Below are 26,298 nucleotides of genomic sequence, written 5' to 3' on the forward strand. Positions count from 1 at the left end.
ATGTTACTGAATTTATATAGAAGTATATCCACCATGTAAAAAACAAGATATTTCATGCAAGTAGATTAATTTATAGAAAAACAAGTTTCACATCACAAGGTTGGGCTATCAATATCAGATATCACATCTCTGTAACAATTTCTCAGGCAAATCTTCAGGTACCAGCATTTATCACAAACATTTTTTAATGTTTAAATAAGCTTTCAATTTTAGAATGGTTTGAGATTTCCTGAACAGTTGTGAAGATAGTACAGAATTTCCATATACCCCTCACCCAGTTTTCCCTAGGTATTCTTGAATTGCTCTTAAGAGATGCCTAAGACTGGGTAATTTACAAAGAAAAGAAGTTTAATTAGCTCACGGTTCTGCAGGCTGCCCAGGAAGCTTGGTGGCATCTGCCTGGCTTCTGGGGAGGCCTCAGGAAACTTAAAATCGTAGCAGAAGGCGAAAGGCGAGCTGGCACCTCACATGACTGGAGCAGGAGGCAGAAGGGGTGGGGAGACGCTGCACACTCTTAAACAACCAGATCTCGTGAGAACTCACTCACTCAGCATTGAGAGGGGAGACAATCTGCTTATTCTCTACTCAGAAAAACTCCTCCCCCTACCCTAGGACTTCAGTTAAGGTAAGCCCATCTTCAGAGAAACCCAGGATTCTTTAATATGCCATCTGTTTGGCTATCTCATAAGTTTCTCCACCTGATTTCTCTGAAGTGCGAGGCATTAAATCTGCCTCCACATTCACTTCATTTTCTTTATTTGTCTTATTGTGTTTTTCACCTACCCATTTCCTTGAGTTTTTTTCTCTTCCTTCACAGCCACTTTCTTGCAATTATTCAATAAAAACCAGAAATGCCAACAGCTTCATTTTCTACCTTCCTGTTTTATAAAAGAACTTTATGTACACTCTGCTGGACTTTAAACGATGTATAGAAAGAGGCATCTTTAAAAGAAATACTTTTTACTTTTTGGTTTCCCCGTGTTATTTTCTTCAGTTGGCTTCAATAGAAAAATGTTTCAGATTTCAGTATTTGCTTGGGTTTTTAGAAATATTTCTTTGAGATACTTTAAATTTTAAAAAACCACTATATATGCTGTGCAGTTTTTTTTTTTAAGTCATGACTAAGGGCTTTTCTGTGATCAATTCTTGGGTTTCACAAAAACAGCCTAGTCAACTTGTTAATGATCAGTGTCATATCAACTATCTTGTCAATATACTGCCTGAATTAAATCTATTGGGAGTTTGAATAAATTTTTAATAAAAATGTTAATCAAATGCATCCAAAGAATACAATATTGAAAAATACTTTCACTTTAATTCATTCCTTATCTCTCCTCATTTTCCAATTACAATGTAATTTTCTCCTCTTCCAAATCTCTAACTTTGCTTCAGGTGATCCCATTCTATTTGTTTTCCTACTTAGTGATTCCACCTACTTCTATAGACTTAAATTAAGTTTAATTACATTTATGTTACATTACATAAAAATGCAAATTTTTCCTGATAGTTCTTGAGATTAAGAACCTATTGCATAGAATCTTATATTCTCATAAATGAACACTTATTAGGCACCTATGTGACTCCAACACATTAATTATTATGGTAAAAGGTCTCTTATAAAGACTTTAGCCTACTCTTACCCTATAGAATAAAATAATTATAACCTACAAATACTCAATTCTGTCTACATTAAAATGATAGGTGAAACTATAGACCGTAAGTTCTATTGGTACTTAATGAAAGCCTTACAGGAAAATGTAACATAAGTAGCTCTGAGAATTTAAAGTAGAGGGAGTTAGCCATTCCTCTTTGTTAGAAAGATAAGGAAGAGACTATAGAATATGTAAATGCCAATCACAATAACTGTTAAGATAAATTTATACTGTATTTCATCATCATGAAGTTGGGGTTCTGTCTAAATCTGTTTACTGAAAGAGGTATTTAGAATTTTTTTTCTTATCAGTAGAACTGGGATTTTATAAAATCTACTTCACTTGTGTATGCGGTACTTAGTAGCCACTCAACAAATACTTATTTTGTCTTTCATCCTTATTTAGAAATTGCTTAGATTAATGTTTTCCCTAATGTTTTCCATGAAATACTAATATTTTGGGATATATTTATAGATATCTCCTGCAAGAAGAAATGATTCTTTGATGAAATAAGCCTGGGAAATGCTGGATTAAATAGAGTTTAACTGCTTTCTGTTCTACAGAATTTCTCAGGGTCTTTAGTATTCGAATATGCAGGGTTTGTTCTGATAGGTGCTCTGGTTGGCCAGCAATCATTACTTTAAGGAGGATTTTAGTCAGTTCCATGGATACTCTGGCAAACTCAGGTTTTCCATACAGAACATAACACTTTCTTAGGCCAATTTTGCCAACTCCTCCAATTTCACAAGATTACCATTGAAGCCCTTAGTAGGACAAATGTGCTAAATATCAGAATATTTTTAAACAAGGTCATCCCGATCATACAGATTGAATTTTTATCAATTACCCAAGCATTCACTCATATTAATATATGATTATGACAAACATATTGATACCAACCCTTCAGCATTTCTGAGTGCTCACTGTGTATTAGACATTGGTAACCCCCAGATGAGCAGATACAGTCTCTACTCTTCAAGAACTCATGTTTTGTGAAACTGCCATTTGACAAACTGGTTTCAATCGAAACAATGAAAAATAATAAATATTGGCAAGGATATGGAAAAACTGTAACCTTCATACATTGCTGGTAGAAATGTAAAATGGTGCAGCTACTTTAGAAAATAGTTTGGTAGTTCCTGAAAAAGTTAAACATAGAGTTACCATATGACACAGCAATTCTACTTCTACGTCTGTATTAGTCAGGGTTCCCTGGACTGATAGAACTAATAGGATAGATGTACGATAGATGTATATATAAAAGGGAGTTTATTAGGAGAATTGACTCACACAATCACAAGGTGACAAGGTGAAGTCCCATAATAGGCGGTCTGCAAGCTGAGGAGCAAGGAAGTCAGTCTGAATCCCAAACCCTCAAAAGTAGGGAAGCCATCAGTGCAGCCTTCAGTCTGTGATCAAAGGTCCAAGAATCCCAAAGCTGAAGGACTTGGAATCTGATATTTGAGGACAGGAAACATCCAGTATGGGAGAAAGATGTAGACCAGAAGACTAAGCCAGCCTAGTCTTTCCACATTCCTCTGCCTTTTATCCTGGCTGTGATGATAGCTGATGAGATGGTGCCCACCCAGATTGAGGGTGAGTATGGCTCTCCCAGTCCACTGACTCAAATGTTAATCTCCTTTGGCAACACCCTCACAGACACACCCAGGAACAATACTTTGCATCCTTCAATCCAATCAAGTTGACACTCAGTATTAACCATCACAACGTCCAAGAGAGATGCATGCAAAAACTCATACATGAATGTTCATAGGTGGAAAAAGCCCAAATGTCCATCAACTAATGAATGGATAAATTGTGGTATATCTAGACAATGGAATATTATTCATCCAAAAAGGAATGAAGTGCTGATACATGTTACAATATGGATGAACCTTGAAAACCCTATAGAAAGTGAAAGAAACCAGTCACAAAAGACCACATATTATAAGATTCTACTTACAGAAAAAATCTAAACTAGGTAAATCTGCAGAGGCAGAAAGTAGTTTCTTGGTTGCTTAGGACTGTGGGAGTTGGGAGGGAATGCGGAATGACCGCCAATGGATATGGGTTTCTTTCAGGAGTGATAAAAATGTTCTAAAATTGATTGTGGTGGTAATAGCAGAATTCTGTGAATATACTAAGAACCATTGAATTATATGCTTTAATGGAGTGAATTGTATAGTATGTGAATCATATCCCAATGAAGCTGTTAAACTTTTTTTTAAAGTTATGGTCTTAATATTTGGAACAACAATTTACTGTGTTAGGTTTTGTTTGGATTTTCCGCTTTGGTTTACAATGGCTGTCTCGTGCTTGTTCTCTGCTATTTGGAGTGAGCGTTCAGCTATCTGCAAACTTCCCTGCTGCTCTCTCTGAAATAAAGTTAGCTTCTGATCCGTACATCTTTAAGAAAGAATTTTCCTGCTGCTCTGTTCTTGGCAGTGGCTGTGCCAGGCACTTCCATGGCTTCTCCCAGCCTGCCATCTATATTCTATGTCCCACAAAAAGACTTCACCATTTTTTCTTAGCGTTTTCACAAATCTGGAATTTGTCTGTACCTCTGGAGCACTGGTGTCCATGGAGTGACTTTCCTTTATAAACAAACCACTGAGCTGGCTTGGCCCTGCCTCTTGTCTTGATCTGCCAGTGTCATGTCCTAGGGGTTGGGTCTGGTACCCTCACTTCTTACATCATCTCAAATGCATTCCTAATATAAACCAGTTGAGCTGAGGTTTCTCTATTCTATATTTATAAAGCAAAGTCCTTGACCCAGTCCCCATCTCTATGTTCATGGGGAAAACTCCTGCAGTAACCTTTATTTCAGTGCATCATTTTCCTTGGCTAGTTTAAATGCAGTATCTCTTATTTCATTCTCCTTCTAACCCAAACCCAAACTGATTTCTAAGGTGATCCCTGATAGCAGACCCAGTCGTTTCTACAAAATGTCATGTTAGTCATCGTGACAGTATAACATTTCTGCTAAAGTAAGTGAATCTTATTTTATGTTCTAGGCACTAGGCAGTGTTCAAAGGTAATGATGTGGCCATCAGAACTTTTTCTCCACAGAAAGAAATTATTAAATGATGAATGGCTTCACATCCAGATTTGCATACTTCAAATAGCTCTTTACCCCAGATATGTTAGTGTTAGGAATGATTAAACTTGGATGTATAGTATGTGGAAGGAAAGGTAATCCTAGGTAGATATCTACTAGAATAAGTACTACATATGAATTAACATTTATATAGACTATATTATACTTAATGTATATGTAATATACATAATTATGCATATATAATATACATATTTGTGTGCATATGGACACATTGTAAAGCAGTGGGAAATTATAGTAAAATTCTTCTAGCACATGCTTACCTGGTATATCACATTTTCTATATTAATTATCATTTCTCCCATAAAAAAGCTTATAGTCTTTTTCATATCTTGTGAATCCAGCATTAGAGGCAGTGTTCAATTAGCATTTATCAAGAAATGCTAGTTCATGAATTTATTTTTTAAAGAAAAATAAGTAAATGAAGGCCAAGTTGACCAAATAATTAAATACGGTCTCAGAAGAAATAAAAATTTTCAAATGCATCTCAAAGATGCATCAGAATCTGCTACTCCTATAACCCTGGGCAACAGCAGTGAACTGAATTCTGTTCTCCCCAAATTTATATGTCAAAGCTCTTACTCCCAACGTGGCTATCTGAAGATAGGGTCTTTAGGAGGTAATTCAGGTTAAATGAGGATATAAGAGTTGGGGTCTAATCAAATAAAACTGTAGCCTTACAAGAAGAGGAAGCGAAAGAGGTCTGCCACCCCCATCCCCCTCCCGCCATGCAAGAACAGGGCAAGAAGGTAACAATCTTAGCAATTGTTTTGACTCACCTTCCTATTTTACAGAAATTTATTTTTGCATGGTTTTGGAGGGTGAAAAGTCCAAGATCAAGGTTCTGGCAGGGTTTTGTTTCTGGTGAGGGCTCTCTTCCTGGCTTGCAGACTACTATCTTCTTTGTCGTTTAAGCTACCCAGTCTATGGTATTTTGTTACGGTAGACCCAGTTGACTAATACAGCAGCCTACTTAAACATCCATGGACCTCTGTTTGCTCTGTTACTTAAACATCCATGGACCAATGTGAGGGTAAGTCAAAACAATGGCTAAGATTTCTTCCAAATCTAACACTAGATGACTAGATTTCCCATCAAACCCCTAGAGTTTCACAAAGATTCTATCTGCACCTCTGCTATCCATATATTCTAAAGGTTTTAACTTGAATATGGAAAAATGTCATGCAAAATAAATAATCCACAATGAAACTACTAGCTACCACAGATAAATAAAAATTTATAGATACTGATTTCCCCCTCAAAAAATATCACATACATACTCAACATTATTATAGGGCCAGTGTTGCCTAAACTTTGACCATTTAAGTTTTATGTCAACCTATATATTTATTCACTTAAAATTTTGTCTTCAGTGGAATTTAAGTTGGCCTACTTTTTTATAATTCGCCATACCCTAAGCAATCATAAGCTTGATTGTGCTAGTTTTATGTGTTTTTTTTTTTTTTTTTTTTTTTTTTTTTTTTTTTTTTTTGAGATGGAGTCTCGCTCTGTCGCCCAAACTGGAGTGCAGTGGCCGGATCTCAGCCCACTGCAAGCTTCGCCTTTCGGGTTCACACCATTCTCCTGCCTCAGCCTCCCGAGTAGCTGGGACTATAGGCGCCCGCCACCTCGCCCAGCTAGTTTTTTGTATTTTTTAGTAGAGACAGGGTTTCACCGGGTTAGCCAGGATGGTCTCGATCTCCTGACCTTGTGATCTGCCCGTCTCGGCCTCCCAAAGTGCTGGGATTACAGGCTTGAGCCACCGCGCCCGGCCATTATGTGTTTTTTCTAATAATTATTAAAAGAAATACATAATCCATAAAATAATGTTTCACTAAATACCATCTAGAAATGTGTAGTGTACTCTCAGCAAGAAACACACTGAAATTTGGAAAATACCAGAGTAGCTTATGAAAATAAGGATATAAACACTGGTCCAGAAAATAAGACTTTGTGCTTAAAGGAATCTACTATACTAATACTTCCATTGCATTTATTAAGATAGAAAATCAGCAACTGCTACATCCATTTTTCATTAGTCAGAGATGCTGATTCTATACATTATTTTTAAATGGGCGTGATAGGACCACCAGTCAAGGGATAGAGTTTCCATTTTACATCTGAATTAGCATAAATCCCACTCTCATCATGCCAAGTGTTGATGCCAAATCTTTTAGAACCATTTAGATCCGTGAACTGAGAACGGCATTTTCTGTGGACTATGGAATAATCATCTCGACAGGGATAAGCCTATGGGGGGAAAAAAAGAGAAATAGTATTTAATAACCGAAATATGTAAAAAGAAGTAATCTTCAAAAGTTTATCTTTTATATATTATTCTTATGATCAAAGGTTAATTTTTAACAATTGATTAATTTGTTCTCTCAAATAGCAAATGTTTCAATTTTAAAAATGGCTATTGCATTCATAATTACTTCAAATCCCAAAAAAAGAACATAGTTCATGGTTGTTTATAAAACTAAAAAGTCACTACACATGTAAAATTTTTCTAAACCACAAATACACAGTATAAAGAACAATTTAAGTTTTATGATCATATATATAAGACCAAAACAATTATAATTTAATACAATTCAACACCTTTCAAAAAATATGTTATAACCATTGCAAAGAATAATATCTTGGGTTATATCTTTAATAATTGTTACCAAGTCTTACTTCCCATGGCAATGATAAATGCCAAGCTCTGATACATTCCGGTAAGAATTTACCTCAACATAAGCCAGTGTAGTGTTTAAGATGTTTATACTTAGGCCACTTCAGAAAAGCTTCATTGTAATAAAACAAGATATTATCATTGAGTATTTCCCAAAGGAAATATTGATTCTTTCTGATTACACCAAGGGTAATGGCAGGCATGGAACATAAAGCCTTTTAACTGATTATCTAATTTCTGCTTTAAATTGGCTCTAATTTTAAAGCACTAGGACATTATTGAAATTAAATCACCAAAGCTATAAAACAATGAAAGAACACCAAAATAGTTATAATCTTAGATTGGTTTTGTCAAAAATAATTGAAAAATGTAATCATATGTTCAACCTTAATAGTGTCCATGTATTTACTGAGTGCCTTTTGTGGGTTAGGCACAAGTATTTGAGTGTTTGTATTTTTTAATCCGTAACTGGGCTGTAAGGTATGAATTATTACACCCACTTTACACATAGAAATGATGATTTACTTAAAATTTCAGGAGAGAATTTAAAGAAAGTCAGAATAAACGACTAAGCCAGGACTACAAATTAGATCTATCTGACTATAAAACTCATTATCCCTCCAGAACCCTAACAAAACCTTTATCAATTAACAGATGAAAATAAATATAAACTATAAAATTGTAGAGCTATATAATATCTGTGTCACTGTTCTATGTAGTTTGGGCTTTTGCTTTTGTCATTCGGGCTATTTCTTCAGGTGTTATGGTTGGTTGCTTGGTGGGTAGGTCAAATAGAGGTCTTTTAAATGAGATTTGAGCATCACTGGCCCAAAATGTCCCCTCGAAGGCAGGTGAGATCTTCTCATTCCCATCCCTGCTGCAGTCAAACTGAAGAGAGCTTCAAACACAGCATCGATGTGTTCCTTTAGTATTTCATAGGCAGAGAGAAGGATTTTTATGAGGTGAGTGACAAGATGAAATGTGCTGTTCTAGGAAAGTGATTCTGGTAGCAGAAGCACTAAAGACTAGAGGAGGAAAAAACTGGATTCTGGAACTGTGATTAGAATTGGATCTCAGTCATTCAAATGTCATCAATTACATGAATAAACAAACGTAGTCTAGACATACAATGAAATATTATTTGTCAACAAAAGGAATAAAATACTGATACATGCTACAGAATTGAAAGACCCTGAAAACATATGCTAAGAAGTGAAACCACATATTGTACAATCTCTTGTATTAAGTGTGTAGAGCAAGCAAATTCACAGAGACAGAAAAGTAGACTAGTGATTGCCAGGGAGTGGCATGATGGGAAGGAATGGGGAGTGACTGTTAATAGGTATTGAGTTTCCTGCGGTACAAAAATGTGAAATTGATTGTGGTGATGATTGTACAATCCCATAAATATACTAAAAAATCACTGAATTATACACTTTAAAAGGGTGAGTGTTATAGTATGTGAAATTATATCTCAGTGAAGCTGTTATTAAAAAAAGAATGGACCAGGCACAGTGGCTCACTCCTGTAATCCCAACACTTTGGAAGGCCAAGCTGTGAGGATCACTTGAGGCCAGGGGTTTGAGACCAGCCTGGGCAACACAGTGAGACCATGTCTCTATAAAATATAAAATTAGCTGGGCATAATGACATGTTCTTGTAGTCCCAACTACGCGGAATGCTGAGGTGTGAGGATCACTTAAGTCTAGGAAGCTGAGACTGCAGTGAGCCATGATCGTGCCACTGCTCTCCAGCCTGGGCAACAGAGCAAGACCCTGTCTCAAAAGAAAAAAAAAAAAAAAGAATGCATTGGAAGTAGCAATTCTGACATTAGAAAAACTAGTTAAGAGACTGTTGCCTGTTAATCCATGTTAGTTACATTGGGTTCCTCTTACTCTCAGTGCTGTGCTGGTAAACCAGCTCTAAAAAATTAAAATTGTAATATTTGCCAATTTCTGTGGCATAAATACTCCCACTAAGGCTAACTTCAAGTTACCAGAGTGAGGTCAGTGAACACTGAAGAAGAGGTGAGCATAGTTAGCTCATGCCAACTGTTAAGAGCTGGCTCCAACTCGCCCCTGAGTCCACTTCTCCCATTTCCCAGGGTGTAGCAGGGGTGCGCTTTGAGTAGGATTGATCCCAGTCCCGGGTCTAGCAGCAGAATCTAATTGGCTAAAGACAATCAGAACAGTGGCATCTCCTTCTCAATGACAGTGATAGGTTCAGTGTTAGGCATGTGACTTAAATTGGTCCAAATAGATTAAAGCCCAAGACTTCTGTTCAATGGTTTATGTGAAAGAAGTTCTCTTCCACAATTGGACATAAATGAAGAAGCATCTATCCCAGGGTGCTGTTTGCAGCTCTCCTACAACCAATCTAGCATGAAACCAACACCATAAAACTCACATCTGATAGTCAGTAAGAAACACAATGGCATTACTATATCAATCCTTTCCTAAAGTCTGACTTTTTAGAACATGGAAGCCAGTAAGTTGCTTTTATAGTCTGACCCAGTTTGAGCTGGATTTTGTACATCTTATTAAAAGCATCCTAACATACACCTGAATAATCTACAATATTGGAACACCGAGGTATTTGGAATCAGAGCAAATAAATGGGTCAAAACCAAGGGAGCAGGGCATATATGAAAAGTAGGAGTGGAGGAAAACAGGAAATTTGTGACAAAACATACAACTAGGAATCAGAAACATGCAAACATGAAATAGGAAAACAAGGCAGGCATTCAAAAATTAGAACAACTTGCTAGAAACCTAGAGGGTATAATTATTCTAAGAAAGCAGAGCAAGTATGCTTTTCAAAGTTTAATACAAAAAGCATGGAACAGAATAGAAAAAAAAAAAAAAAAAGGTACACCAAGAACAACCTCAAAAAACCTTAATATTGATTGCAGCTCAGAACCAAGGCAAAACTGATATCATGGGAACCCTGGACAATAAAGTTGTTTGGTATACCACTCAAGCCAATAAAGGGGGTAATAAGTGGAAAATTATTCATGTGTTTTCCTCTTTCCATGTATATAACCACTCATTCGTACTTTGTCTCAGAAAAACACCAACCAAAGAGCAAAATCATACCAGCTTCTAACATACCTAGTAGGATTTTTCAGCAAGACAATATCCTTGTAATCCAACTCACAGTTTTGAGGACTTTAGAATGTCAATGATCAAACCTGGGAGATTATAGAGTTCTCCAAATGGGTAGAGAAAATATCCTTTGCTATGAAAGCTTAGAGAAGAGCTGAAATGAAGAGAAGGAAGATAGGGAAGAACCTATCTAGGGAATTGTGAGAATTAAAAAACAAAGGGGAAAGGAGAGCAGAACGAGCCCACTTTATGTCCCAATTTTCCCATCCCTGGGCTTTAATCAGGCAAAGTCCCTTTGACCTGAATAGTGAATGGTACACTAGACAAATGAGAATGATGGCAAAAAACACACAGGAGCTTCCTTGTCCCCATTTCTGTTGGAAACTCTTGAAATAGATCAACTCTCAGATGGCCCTTTCCTTTCACTAGCATGGTCAGGTAGAGGGAACCACTAAGATTCATCAATCCTGAGCCACTTTTGTTTTCCTGTGGCATGGATGAGATCCTAAGGTAGCTGCAAGTCTGCAGAGGAGGATACTAACAGGGGCTATAGAGCCGACCACTGGAGCTGGGGCTGCGTAAGAGTCACAGAAGGTGTCTGTGGGGTGTACAGTGTCTATGGGAATGGAAATGAGGCTGAGTCATCCCAACCAAGCCCAGGGATAGAGAGAAAAAGACTGCCAGTTACAATGTCCATAAAGTTTGGCCACTAATGCTAGCAAAGAAAAGAGCAACCAGGTAGACTAGGGATATCACCTCAGAGAACAGAACAGGCAGAAAATACCACATGTAAAACCCTACTCCTCCCTTCTGGCATCAGGATGCTAAGTCACATCCTTCTCTCCATGTATCTGGATGCCATTGTAGGGAAAGCTGCATTCTTGTTGCTGCAAACAACCCACTCTGTTCATACTAGTGTAAAACAATAGCCATTTCACTATGCCTCCAGATTCTTTGGGTCAGGAATTTGGACAGGATATGGCAAAGGCAGCCCTCTGCTCTGCAATGTTCAGGGTCTCAGCTGATTCATAGAAAGAAGACAGATTCATAGAAGACATGAAAGTTGGAAGTGAGTTGAGGGTAGAGGTTGTACACATCTCATTCCTTTTGGTCACCGATGCTGGCTGGCTGCTGGGACCTTGGCTGGGGCTATTGGTTGGAACAGCTGCATGGGTCCTCTGCCTGGCTTCCTCACAGCACAGTGACTGGCTCCTGAGAATGAGCATCCCACAAAGTGAAACAAGAGGAAGGTGTATTGCTCTTTAGCACCTAGCCTTGAAAGTCACATAGCATCCATGCCACCATAGTCACAGTTCACCACAATTCTCTCTGAGGGGGTAATTTAGACTCTGCTTCTCAGTTGGAGGAGTGTCAAAATCACATTGTAAGAGCATGTGGGAGAGGAGCACATGTTGTGACCAATTTTGGAAAATACATTTTTCTCCTCTTTTCAGGGAGAAAAGAGTATGGTGTATTGGGGTCCCCAAGACCACCTCAGGTATGAAGATCTAGGAGTACTCACAGTTGTGTGTGTATATGCACACACACCTATATACAGACACTCCTAAACTTGCAATGCAGTTACATCTTAATAAACCCATCTAAGTAAAAAAAAATCATAAGGTGAAATGCATTTAATACCAATAAACGCATCATAAAGTCAAAAAAGTGTAAGTTGAACGATTGTAAGTCAGGGACCACCTGTATAGTTGCACTCATGGTTATGATTTATTACATAAAAATGATACAAAGCAAAATCCACAGGAAGCCAGGTGCAAATTTCCAAGAGTCCTCTCCCAGTGGAGTCACACAGGATGAGTGTAAATCCCCCAACAGTGAGTTGTGCCATGCTGTCTGCTGGGAAAAGCTAATTGCAGACTCAGTGCCCAAAGTTTTTACTGGGAGCTGGGTCATGTAGGCAGCCTCTGCCTAGCATGTCCCAAAATTTCAGACTCCCAGAAGGAAACAGGTGTTCAGCATAAACCATATTTTTGCACAAACATTTTAGCCACAATGGGTCATTCTTACCCTGAAAGCCAAGTTTCTAGATGCCAATCAAGGGCCAACATTCTAAGTAGGCTTTGAAAGGATAGTAGTCTCAGTTCTGCTGTGTTAGCTCTTCTCTGCACACACAGGATGGGAGAGAGAGGATCTCTGAGAAGGTGAGCGTTTTCTTCAGGAGGGATTAAACACTTTCTATAGAAAGCAGAACTATTTAAATTATGGAATCAGACTAAGCATTAAATGGATTGAAGAGTTTATGTTTTCCCACTGGTGGTGGGCTCCAGAAGAAGGTCAATTATCAGTTAGATAAATTTCCTCTGCATATGTGAGTTACAGACAGTTATGTTTTCCACACCCTAACATAATTGGTAAATCTCTTTTCAACATTTATTTAGTGGGAATGGGAAGAAAGTGCGTATTGAAATAGATTTGTGAATTACTATATGTTGCTGTTGGCTAGGTCACTATTCGGTGCTACACACACAGAGTTGTGACAGAGTTTATTTAAGGAAGGACAAGCATTGCAAGCTTTTTCTGAGTTCTTCAAGTAGATGAGGGTAACTAGAAGAATTTGTCTAATGTGTGGAATGGGTGGGCATTAGTGCACAAAGGCTGATGCAGAATGAGAATGAAAGAGTCATTTCACAGGAAGAACGTAAAGGATTTACACAACTAACTGGGAATAAAGAACCAAAGATGATTCATAGCTTCAAGCCTGGAAGGCTGGGAGAGTTGTAATAACACTGAAAAGAATTAGAAAGACATGGGGGTGGGGATGATTTGTTTTAGGGGGAAATGATGAGTCACATTTTAGACATTTTTAATTTAAGATGACATCAGTAAAAATGTTTCTTTGGAAGGTAGTGCTGTGGGACAGATGGCCTGGAGAGAAGTCAGTGCCCTATGCACAGCAGTGATCACTGGCAGGGAAAAAATAGCTATAAAGAACATTATCGGGACCATGGATGATATTTAACATAGACTGTGGGTTATATAATGGCACTGTATCAATTTTCCTGAAATTGAAAACTGTACCATAGCTACTCGTCCTTATTTTTAGGAGATGCACATTGAACTGTTTAGGAGCAAAAGGGCACGATGTCTCCAGCCTACCTTCATATGGTAAACAGCTATCAACTCTGCAAAGAATATATGGAAGCTCCTTGTGCAATTTTTGAAACTTTCCTGTAAGTTTGAAATTATACAACAATTAAAAGTTACCCCCCAACCCCCACCCAATGATGACTGGTACAGAGACATGGCAATGGATGAATTCGCTGAGATTGCATAAAATGAGAGGTGCAGGGATCTGGGGCCCAAATGATTGGATGCCCATGATTGGGTCCGTAAAGAAGCCATGAAGGACAGAGAAGGAGAGATAAGGAGAGAGTGTTGCAATGTCATAGGCTCTGAAGAGGGAGGGAGGCTGAAGAATGTGGTGGTAACCAGCAATTGCTAAGCTCCAAAGAAGCCTAACCCAGAGTAGCACCTGACAAAACACAACAATATCAATTAACCTCTAGCCACCCTTGAGGGTGCATTTTCAGTGAAGGGTTGAGGGAGTCCCATAAAACATGCTGGTAGAAGGAGGAAAAGAAAGAGCATCAGCGAAAGGAATGCTGTAGGCAAAACAGGTCCTGCTAAAACAGGAAGCACTGGAGTTGCAGCAAAAGAATCACCATAGGGGAAAACTGGCCTTTAGAAAATTGGTTAAGAAAGCATTCTTCTTTCTTTTCTTCTTGTTCTCTTCCTTCTCTTTTTTCTTTCACAGATCATGGCAAGGCAGGTTAGGATGTTAAAGGAGGGTCCTCTTAGTGAGTGGTTCCCCCAACCCACCTTCCCTCATGGTTTTACCACTTACATCAGTAAAATGCATTAATGGATCATTTTGTTTTCTTTGTTTTTGAGACAGAGTTCATGTTGCCCAGGCTGGAGTGCAATGGCACGATCTTGGCTCACCGCAACCTCCGCCTCCCAGGTTCAAGCAATTCTCCTGCCTCAGTCTCCCGAGTAGCTGGGATTACAGGCATGCACCACCACGCCTGGCTAATTTTGTATTTTTAGTAGAGATGGGGTTTCTCCCTGTTGAGGCTGGTCTTGAACTCCTGACTTCAGGTGGTCCACCTGCCTCAGCCTCCCAAACTGTTGGGATTACAGGCGTGAGCCACCACGCCTGGCCTCATTTATCTTAAACGATGGGCTGTCCCGGTATCCACTCCACCTCCACCCCCATTGCCTCTTGTGTGCTCTATCCTTACTCTAAGCACCATTATCTCCTGCACCTTTTTTCGGAATAAAATGATACTGCTACTTCTTAGTCAACTGTACAGCCAGTCCTTAGCCAATTTTTTCCAATCTTCTGGTAGGTTATTCCCTGGTTCTATTCATTCATATAGGATTTCATCCTTTTTCTTTAGGACCTTTCATTTCTGATAGTTTTATTTTTCAAGGTCATTTTCAGTTTTAGGACTGCCTTCTGGAACATAGTAACTCTGCCTAATATAATATTACAAGATAATTTGGAAGCATAGTCTCAATTCCTTCATCCAGATCGTTCATAAAAATGCATAATGAGTTATGTTTCCTGGCCAAATTAGTCAGTGCAAACTAACCTTGCATCCGCCATGAAAGATAGCTATTAGCCACCTGGCACTGGTACAGCAAAGACCATTCTTCTCTAGTATGCCTATAAGGATGCTCATTTTGAGTATTCCATTTACCCTTAAAATGCTATTTGAGTTAGTAAGCTTATTTATGTGAATGTCACATTGGATGGAATGAAAATAGATATAAAAGTAAATTGTTGTGATATTTTGTTTCATTATTTCCAGCACGCATCATGTATAAAAGTCTTTACCAATTACACGCACTTGACTGAAGACCTGCCTTTCTCTAATAGGTTGTCTTGTAAGCACACGTGCAGAATGGTGGGAGGAAAAAAAGAACTACCCTACAGTCAAACCTACCTCATCTACCCTGGGGACCAATGGGGGATGGGTATCTCAGGCAGATTCCCTCATTCATTTCCTTCACTAAATTTCAAACATTTTATTTCTCTTACTTTTTCAAAATTTTTTTTCAGAGACAGAGTTTCGCTTTTCACTCAACCTGGAGTGCAGTGGTGCGATGATAGCTCATTGCAGGTTTGAACTCTTGGCCTCAAACCATTTTCCCATCTCAAGCCTCCCAAAGCATTGGGATGACAGGTGTGAGTCACCACACCTGACCAAATTTTATTTCTATTGGATATTTTTTCCTCCAATGATTGTATCACGAACATAAGAATAATTGGTAAATGTAGCTAAATAAATATGTAACTAGTGGGATATATTCTTATGTATTTAAGAAATATTTACTACCATTTATTTGATACAGTTTCAGGAGAGAGAAGCATTTGTAACAAACAGGTATTAATAGAGCATGAGACTCTTAGCTACAGGGAAATAGTCATGGAAAGTACAAAGAAATTTAGGCTGTGGATAGAAATACAAATTTCTTTACCACTAGTGAATCCAGTCAACATAGTAAGGTATCACTACAAAAAAAAAAAAAAATGAAGATCTATGTAAATGAACACTTCACAAATAAATTGACTTTTAAAGATTAATATCACATAAATTTTAGTTATGGCCAGCATCAAAAACTAAGCGATACACAATTAAACATTAGTTATTGATATATTTGTTTCTTTCTAATGCACAAAATTGATTGGTTCTATCACTTCAATCATATAAAACACAAACATGATTTTTCTTATTCTTCTGTCTATATTATGTGAGGACATTTACCTCTGCCACTGTTTTATAATGGAATGAATTAATGGGCTGTATATCAATTTGAGGCCTAGGCTTCTCAATCTTTAAAACTTTATTTCTCCATACATATATGAACAAAAGTCATATATGTTCACTGTAGAAATTGAAGATAATCAAAAAGAAGAAAATAAAATATCTCATAATTCCAGGTTCTCTGAAGCAGAACTTAGCTTTATGGCCTAACTTCGAAATAAATGTTAGACCAGGCCAGGCGCAGCAGCTCATGCCTGTAATCCCAGCACTTTCAGAGGCTGAGGCAAGAGGATCACTTGAGCCTGGGAGGTAGAGGTTGCAGCGAGCTGAGATCATGCCACTGCACTCCAGCCTGGGTGACAGAGCAAGACTCTGTCTCAAAAAAATTAATAAATAACTTCAGAAGGCAATATAAGGCAAAAGTTAAGTTTCTGGAGACATAGGGTATCTCTCTACTAAAAGAACTGAGAATTAAGACCCCACAATTTCTCTACTGTTGGTGATATACAAGATGAGCAGGAAGTTAAAATAATTAATTAATTTATAGTTAAGTATAATTAACACTTAATTTTCAACCAAGTTTGAAATAAATGTCTACCAAAAGGATACTTGGTCATAAATAAATGACTATTTCAATGGGATAAGATCATTGAGATAGAATCAAATCAAATCAAATAATAGAATTTGAGAGCCAGAGAGTTTGGAAAGATCATTGTGTCTGTATCAGTCAAGGATCTCCAGAAAAACAGAATCAATAGAATACTCACACACACACACACACACACACACACAGATAGATAGATAGAGAGAGAGAGAGAGAGAGAGAGAGAGATTGATTTTAAGGAATTGGCTCACATGATTGTGGAGGCAAGTAACTCAGGCAAGATTTCTATGTTACAATCTTGAGACTGAATTCCTTTTTCTCAGAAAACCTTAGTGTTTTGCACTTAAGGCTATAAACTGATTCAATGAGGCCCACTTACATTATTTGGAATAATCTTTACTAAAAGTTAACTGATTGTAAATGTTAATCACATTTACAAAAGACCTCCAGGACAACATCTAGACAAGTATTTGACTAAACAACAGGGCAAATAACCTAGTTAACACAGAAAATTAACCATCATACTGTCTAACCCTAGTCTTTTTTTTTTTTTTTGAGGCAGAGTCTCACTCTGTCACCCAGGTTGGAATGCAGTGGTGCAATCTAGGCTCACTGCCACCATACCCGGCTAATCTTTTGTATATTTAGTAGAGATGGGGTTTCACCATATTGGCCAGGCTGGCCTGGAACTCCTGAGCTCAAATGATCCACCCACCTCAGCCTCCCAAAGTACTGGGAATACAGGTGTGATCCACCATTCCTGGTCATCTAACCCTAGTCTTAAAGTAAGGAGACCAAGGCCTAAAAAGGTTGGCATATATAAATTTTGAGTCGTGTTTTGCAAAGCAGCTACAAATATGGCACTTGGAATCAGACCCGAGTTCACTTTGAACACTTATACGGTGTGTTATTACTCATACTTAACCTCTGTGGGGCATAGATTCCTCAATATATAATTCTAATAGGTTGATATTCTGGGGCAATTGTGAGGACTAAGTGAGCTAATACATGTAAGTTAGCTAATACTAAGCCAGTGTCTGGAACATGGTAGACAATAAGTGTTACTTCATTCCTCTCTTCCTCCCTTTATTTCTTTTGTCCTCCCTCCTTTCCTTGTTTCCTGGCTTCCTTGCTTCATTCCTTCCTTTCTTCTACTCATCTACCAGCAACTGTATATTTTATTCAATAAGGCAAATTCTATTGTATCCCAGTCAACTCGGGAATCTATGGAATTTCTATGGAGTTATATGAGCAACAACCAGCGGATCCTAAGGTTGAAGCTGGGGCCTAGGAAATGTGGTTCTTAGACCTGGCAGAATGACATAAGGCTCAGAACCAGAACTGTTTGTTTATAAAACTATATAAAACCAATCCTTCAAGTATAAATATAAGGTCAACACACATATGTATGACATATGTTGAGATCTTTCAGGCAAGATATTTAGGTTAGAAAGGCAACCATATCCTTCTGAACCCAAGTCAAAGAAGCCTGTTTCCATGGTTAACTAGAAGCAGCATTATGGAACACTCTGGCGTGGATTATAAGACCCTTCCCTCTTCTCCAATTCTACCCCCTACCACTACCTCATTTGCAGAGGATTCTAAAACTCTCACTTATTTCATTTCAGTCAATAGTACATGATAAGATAAATAAACAAATGGCAATTATTCATTTGTTAGTCAATACTGAGTCAGCAAATTAACAAGACAAAGAAAATTAAATCGTGGATATAGTCAGATGAAGTACAAATAACATAGCACTAAAATGAAAGTACTAAAGATATATTTTAAGCCTGGAACTTAGTTAAATTTCAGCCTTAATTTTCCAGGTACAAGTTTGGAAAAACCACACTTTAGAATACAAGGCTTTTATACTTGATTTTTCTATGTAGCCAGATTAACTTGAACAATTTTCCATGATACTATTTTTTAAAATAACAGAAGAAAAAGAGGAGAACAGAGAGGAGGAGGAGAAAGAGACTGTCTATGCTGAAACGAAAATGGGGAAGACAATAGGGACATGGAATGAAGATACAAAGAGAGGGCCTTAAAATAACTGGGATTTGAAAGCTAATGTAATTCAGACAAGTGAGGCTTTCTATAGAATCCTCACCCTGTTCTGGATTCTCTTTCTGTCCCAGCTCTTTCTGTCTTTCAGCAAGCCATTCTTTCTCTTGTCTTGTTTTTAAGGCACCTGGTGGGCAACCCTTCCTAGTAAAATGGGATAGCTCCCTTGACCCTTTTGTGGGACTCATGAGGGGGTGGCTTGCTTACTCAGCCCACAGCTCTCAACTCCTTGCAGGTAGGGGAGCACACAGGTAAGTGAGTGCAGAGGCTAGGATGAGTGCTTCTGGGAAACCAGCAGGAGCAGAAATCTGTGCGAGCCCATGGAAGCGCCTAGGGGTTGCCAACGACCCACAGTGCCCCTGAGGGTGTGTGTTAAAGTGTCCTGTCTTAGCTTTGCCATTCACGGATGGCTAAGTGTTTAACAGCTCTGTGTGACAGCCCTCTGTATCCTGAGCTCTTGTTCAGTGTCCAGGAAGAATCAGATCACACAAACAAATTGAAGATGGTGTCCAGGAAGAATCAGATCACACGAACAAATTGAAGATGGTGAATGTGGAGCATTTTATTGAGCAGTGGAAGTGGCTCTCAGTGGGATGGAGAGCTGGATAGGGGATGGATTGGGAAGATAATCTTTCCCTAGAGTTCGGCTGTCCCTGGCTGAACTCTTCTTTGAGGTCCTCCCAACAAACTATCCCTCTGAAATCAAGCTGCTTCTCTCCAATGTCCAACTGCTTCTTTTCTCTCCTCTGCTGCTCTGCTGGTGAGGCCTAGGATTTTTATACGTACAGGATGGGGAATGGGGCAGGCCAGAGTGGCTTTGGAAAAGGCAACATTCAGGCAGGAAAACAGAAATGTGTATTCTCACTTTGGGCCATAGGTCCAGGCTTGAGGATGTGACCTGTGACCCTCACTGGGGACTTCCCTCTTCTACCCAGTATTTCCCTACCTCCTGTCTGTATCATTAGGAAATAGAAAACTGAAGGCAATTCCTCTTTGGGGAGTATCTTTGAGGTAAAAAATCCTAATTAAACAATAAAGGGCTCCTAATGGTAATTCCTCCATGACCAACTCTTGATTTTTAGTGAAGATGCATCTTTATCTGGGATGGTAAGTATTTCTCAGCCAAGCCAACTGAGTAAGTTCTAGAGGCCCCCAGTCAGTCAGGTACTGATCTGGCTTCTAGGAAGTCCAGGCTGAAACAACTTAGCCGTCAGATGCAGAAAGCACAGTGCCTAGGGCTCACAATACTTTTAGGGGCCCATGAACATATTTTAATTTATTTTAAAATCTGAATCTCTAAAAATGAATATAACAACAGGAATTACTTAATGCCATTTAATTATATGCTAAAAAGATTAAAATAATAAATTTTATGTCATGTATATTTTATGTTGTGCATATTTTACCACAATAAAAAAATGCAGATGCCATTTTGAAAAAAAAAAAACTTTGTAGAAACTCAAAGCTAAGCCCGGAAATGATGCTGATAATATACTATCCATAAACACCTCAGAGCAAAGAAACTGATGACAGCTATTATACAGAAAATGTGTCTTAAAATAGGGCATAGAAGTCCAAGAGTAATTCCCAGTGGGGGAGGAAAAAAAAGAACACTGTGTGATAACAATAGTCATTGGTATGTTAGAAATAATTTCAGGAGGGTTAAGAATAACGTGGTCACATCACATGGCCATAAAATACAGTAACACAGTCAAAAATAGGCAAGGATTCAAACTGCGTAAAAGAGGGGAGAAAAGATGGGTAATTTTTATGAAATGAAAATGAGAAATATAGCCTAAAAAGATATTTCTTTTTTAAAAACTTTTATTTTAGGTTCAGAGGCATATGTGCAGGTTTGTTTATTTAGGTAAATTTCATGTCATGGAGGTTTGGTGTACAGATTATTTTGTCACTCAGGTAATAAGCATAGTATCCAATAGGTAGTTTAGATATTTCTTTAATAAGCTTTAAATCCCCCCAAAAAAGGAGAATTTTTTTACTCGGATTATTTTTGTCTTTATATCAACTCAGTTGTAAACTATGTTTGTTTGTTTGTTTGTTTGTTTGTTTTAATGGAAGAAGGAGCCCATGAAGGCAAAAGGGCTTGGGGCCCAGGAAAGTCATAATGCAACCAGAAGTCCAGAGGCTAAGACATCAGGGTTCTGGGGGACTCGAGGCCACAGTTCATTTCCAAGCAGCACAGAAATCTCAATATTTTAGCTATGCCACATCCATACCAGTGCGTAGAGTCCCAGTCGTAGGACAGGCAATCCTGCCATTTCGGGGAATAACTGCTGTTAAAGGGATATAGTTTCTTCTTTACCATGAAACAATACGTGGATGCCTTGTCCACGTATTGTTAAACAATTCTCTGTTAAAAACTTTCTCAGTTTCTAACAGCCAACTTTGAACCAGTTCTCTAATGTGCCTTCTTTCCAACGTTTCCTCTGTTCTGGTTCTTTGGGAGATGATGGAGGAGCTTTCAAGAGAACGTATCTTTAATTGAAATTGAGATGAGCTGTAATAAACATCTAGTTTAAGAGGAGAAGTTCAAAAGAAACAGCTTGCAATTTTCTTCCATTTCCCTCCTTGGAAATGACTTCATGGCTTCCTAATCCTCTGTATTTCCTTACCAATGCTTAGAGCTATGGAATGATAACCTGCATTCCCTTAACTTTCTATAGTGCTGTCCCACTTTATACAAATGTGGATTAAGCAAATGTAAGGGACCATAATATAAAAATTAATCAAGTCTCAATTTATGCACAACATTTGAGGTAATATAAATCCAAATATTTTCAGATTTCTTCAAAACTTGCATAAAGCGGAAGTAGTAGACTGAATGAATGGTGACTGTGTTCATGGCAAGGCCACATGGTGAAGTCTCTAGCAAGAAAATATTCCCTCCTTTTTCAGTATGTGTGAATTATACACTTGTTTATGTGCATGACAACATCTGTTAGAGTTCAATAACTATTCTCTGTTATTTAACTATCCACTATTATTATAATTAAAAATTATTTGTATCCAACAACAATGTCATGCAAGCATTCATTAAATGTGGGTGTCAGAAGCAGTGCTAAAACATGCCTCAAAATCAATTACTTTGGAAAACACATTAGAAGTAAATGAACAAAATTGCAAATAAAGGCAAACAACTGTCATGGTATGCTGTGCTGTTAATGTGGAAACAAGTAACATGAGAAATATTAAAAAATAATGCTGAAAAAATTAAAAGCATAAATATATAATGCAATGGTTAATGATTTATGTGCCCTGAGAATACATCCCACATTATTTATATTTATAATATTTAGTCCTTTGAAATGTGAGTTTTTAATTAGATGTCTTTTATTTAAAGATATAGCCAAATCCCATGTAAATAAGAAAATGGACCTGAAATGCATTTTAAAATAATATGTTTCTTTCCTTGCGGTTTTTCTGATGATAAACAATCACACTTGTTACATTGGAAAATTCTAAAAAGTGTAAAGATGAAGAAAGTCACCTAGAATCTCAACATTCATTGGCCAACTGTGCTAGCATTTTGGCAGTTTCCCCAGTTTTTAAAATGTTCTCCATATTTGTATGTAGTTTGGATAAAATATACATGCAACTTTGTAACTTAATTTTTTTACCCTTAAATGAAGATTTATCAAGACACTAAGAACTATCTATGGAGATTATAAAGGCTGCACAATAACTCATCATATGCTTATAACATACTTGATTAATACTACTCCTAATGTTACAGCTCAATGGATTCTTCTTGCCTGCCGGCCCTCAAAAAACAATACATTGAGAACAGCAGGTGTTTAATTATCAAGGACCAGCCAAGCAGAAGGACAGGAGAAATTTCTCAAATCTACCTTCCAAATAATTCAGAGGCTAGATATTTTAAGAATAATTTGGTGGGCTGGGACCTGGGGAACTGAAAAGATAGGCTGAGAATGAAATCACAGGAGTGTCTAAACTGTCTTTGCATAGCTGAGTCAGTTACCAGGAGAGGATCTCAGGACCAGGCAACATTTCTCTGTCTGCTGAAAAGCTAAATCTGAAAAATATCTCAAAGACCTGTTCTTTAGGTTTCACAATAATGAAGTTATCTGTGAGTAGTTGGGGAAGTTATAAATCTTGTGACCCCTGTTACACGGCTCTGGAGCAGTAAGCAATGTATAAAGAAGCAAGTTAAGCAATGCCAGGTAATTATTTAACCATGCCTATTCTTTAGCAAAGTTCAAGCCCTCACCGTAAATCTAACCTTGTGACCTTTTGTTAGTATTTACAAATATGGTTTCCATTTACGAACGAGGATATCAGTTCAGAAAAAGAACTATTATGGCCTCCACATAAGAAGGAGCAAAAGCAGCTCAGCCTGGTAGAAGCAAGACGGACTCAATTATGTCACATTTCCCTTCTTACTGTAACTTTTGCAAAGGCAGTTTCAGTAATACTAAATATTTAGGTACTTTCCAAGTTTTGTCATCATAAATAATTCAGTGATGAATATATTTGCATATGAATTTCATTGCTAGTTCGAATTACTTTTCTTTGGGGAAGTTTCCTAGAAAAAGAATTATTAGGTCAAACAGTGTTTTTTTTGTTTGTTTTTTCCTTTTTGAGACCGAGTCTCACTCCATCACCCAGGCTGGAATGCAGTGGCACAATCTCTGCTCACTGCAACCTCCGCCTCCCGGGTTCAAGAGATTCTCTTGCCTCAGCCTCCCAAGTAGCTGGAATTACAGACAACGTACCACCACATGTGGCTAATGTTTGTATTTTTTTTAGTAGAGACAAGGTTTCATCACATTGGCCAGGCTGGTTGCAAATGCCTGACCTCAAGTGATCCACCTGCCTTGGCCTCCCAAAGTGCTGGGATTGCGGGCCTGAGCCACCACGCCCAGCCTCAAACAGTATGTTTTAAAAATATTGCCAATTTTATTCTCAAAAAGAAAAATCTTTTTGTCTTAATTCATATTGTTTATTGTTTGTAAATGGAGCATGTTCCCTATATTTACTAGTTAGTTGATTATATTTCCTACTTTGTAAACAGCCCATATATTTCCTTTGCTCATTTCTCTAGGGTCATTTACATTTCTCCTGCCAATATATTTGAGTTATATATATAAAGCATATTAAACCATAAACTACCACATTTGTTGTTTCTATGTCTTAAATATTATTTTTTTAAATAAGAAAAAAAAAATCAGAATGTAGCATATAATGAAGGTGGCATCCTAAATCCCTTACTTCCCTAAATTGGTTTTGCTATCTTTTCAAAACATTTCTGATTATTCTCATCTGTTTGTTCTTTCAAATAATTCCTGGAATCTTAAAATTCACAAAGAAAACAAAATCCATTAGGATTTTATTATATTAAACTTATAAATTTAGTTTATAATTAGTTTAGTTTTCCAGTTCCCTAAAATGGTAGCTATTCCTTTTTATTTGAGATATCTGCCTCAGTCATGTTTTGGTTCATATTTTAAAACAGATAATGGCTTCAGTTTCTTCTTGTGATTCCTCATGGGTTGCAGTCAGATGGAAGCCAGAGCTGGAGTCCAGGCTCTGCTAAACTGATTATCCATGATGGCTTCCTCACTCGTAAGTCAAGCTTGCCAGTGTTCCTCCCATGGCCTCTCCCTCCAACAGAGTAGCCTGGATTTCTTCTCTGGTGGCTCAGGGCTTAAAAGGTGGAGGCAATCTTAAAGCTAAGCTCATAACTGGCACAGTCACTTTTGCCATGTTCTACTGATCACCTCAACTCGAGATGGAGGAATCCTTACCCTAAATGGGGAGTGGCTTGTGCCAACAGGAAGCTCTGCCATCTTTGGAGATAAACTGCCACGTTATCTTTTATTGATCTTGCTGAAACTTTCCTCATTAAAGAATTTTGAATTTGTGTCGCTAATAATAATTCGTATGCTTTTTTCTTTTATAATTTATTAACTGGTTAGTGCTGATGTGAAGGAAAGCTATTGTCTTATTTATTCTAATTACTTCTCAGTTTAATATCTTGATTCTCCTCAATAGATAATTACACTATTGGAAAATAAGATGTTTTTCTCTTCTTCATCAATAGTTAAATATCTTATTTCTATTTCATGTCTACTGCCCGGGTTAAGACTTCCAGAACAAGGCTAATTGGAAGCAGCCTTGTTTTGTTTCTGTTGCATAATTTGTAAAGTACAAATACATTCAAGTTATAAACTGGACATTCTTAAATTAGCATACATATTTCCCAGAGCTATATTAGGCCACTTACTTTTATGTGTTGATGCAATACAAATGAATAGAAAGTGGGTTCTTATTCCAGATAAATTGAATTCAGGGAGGGGACAAGTAAAAAAGATGAGGAAGAAAGTGTCTAATATATTTTAGATACTGCAGTATTTTTCCCTGAAATCTATAAACATCCAAAAATAAATCATAACCATAAAACATTCTCATGACTCCAATAAACAGCTAACATCTCAAAATAAATGTAAAATATTCTCCTTCCTTCCCAAGTTTGACTATACTAGGTGCAAAGAATCACTTCAAGTACACAAATAGGTAGAAGACTATGGCTCTTGTACTCACATGTGGCTGATAATCATATGGTGGAACATAATCTTCTGAGTACGTTGTCAGTGCACACCTAAGAGGGATAAGTCAATGTTTGAGGAAAGAATCACTTCAAAAAGAAAAATATTTTAAATTGTTATTGATATACACTTTACATGAAACAAAAACATTTCAGGAAGGATTGGCCCTAATCAAAATTTAAAATCCCTCAACTGCCCCAGCCTCTGTATATAGTATTACCCACCACCAGCAGGGTACCCCCAACTTCAATTTCAGCAGTCTCCCTTATTCTTAGGGAATATATTCCAAGACCCCTAAGTGGATGTCTGAAGCCTCCGATAGTACTGAATCCAATTGCTGTCAGTTAGAACACATTTCCGTTCACGTTTTCTACCCAGAAATGTAGTGCCTTTTTTTATCTTAGCTAAGGACTTATCAAACATTATGGCCTTCGCTTTTGCAGTCTGAGGTACAATAGCAAAACTAGCATGAATTTTTCTTTTCTTCTTTATAATTGCAAGGATAGAAGATTTGTTCTTACCATAGGTCTTAGATACCTCAGCATACGATTTTTTTTTTTTTTTTTTTTGCTCTCCTTAAGTTGAGAACTTTCATCTTTAAGCACCTAAAGTGCTTAAAGGAAGCACTTGACAGCTTCTCTTTAGCATATCTGAATGCCTGCACCACCACTCTTGCATTCTAGAGCCATCATTAAGTAAA

At 37.6% G+C, this 26,298-nt stretch overlaps 1 protein-coding gene across 5 annotated transcripts in view; it reads right to left on the reverse strand.

Annotated features, from left to right (window-relative positions):
• Positions 1-6,735: 6,735 nt before the first annotated feature.
• C13H9orf135 (chromosome 13 C9orf135 homolog) overlaps positions 6,736-26,298 on the reverse strand; it is an 85,099-nt gene continuing 65,536 nt past the window's right edge. For 3 of the 5 annotated variants that reach the window (XM_017949918.3, XM_031654143.1, XM_003911791.4), the window contains exons 5-6: positions 25,594-25,651; positions 6,736-7,017 (exon numbers count right to left, since the gene is read on the reverse strand). In XM_017949918.3, coding sequence (XP_017805407.2) covers positions 25,641-25,651 — 11 coding nt within the window. In that variant the 3' untranslated portion in view covers positions 6,736-7,017; positions 25,594-25,640. Of the gene's footprint in view, positions 7,018-25,593; positions 25,652-26,298 lie in introns of those variants that run through there. The other 2 variants (XM_017949920.3, XR_001895924.3) reach the window with 2 other exon arrangements.

The sequence above is a fragment of the Papio anubis genome, chromosome 13 (assembly GCF_008728515.1).
Source record: "Papio anubis isolate 15944 chromosome 13, Panubis1.0, whole genome shotgun sequence".
NCBI lineage: Eukaryota > Metazoa > Chordata > Mammalia > Primates > Cercopithecidae > Papio > Papio anubis.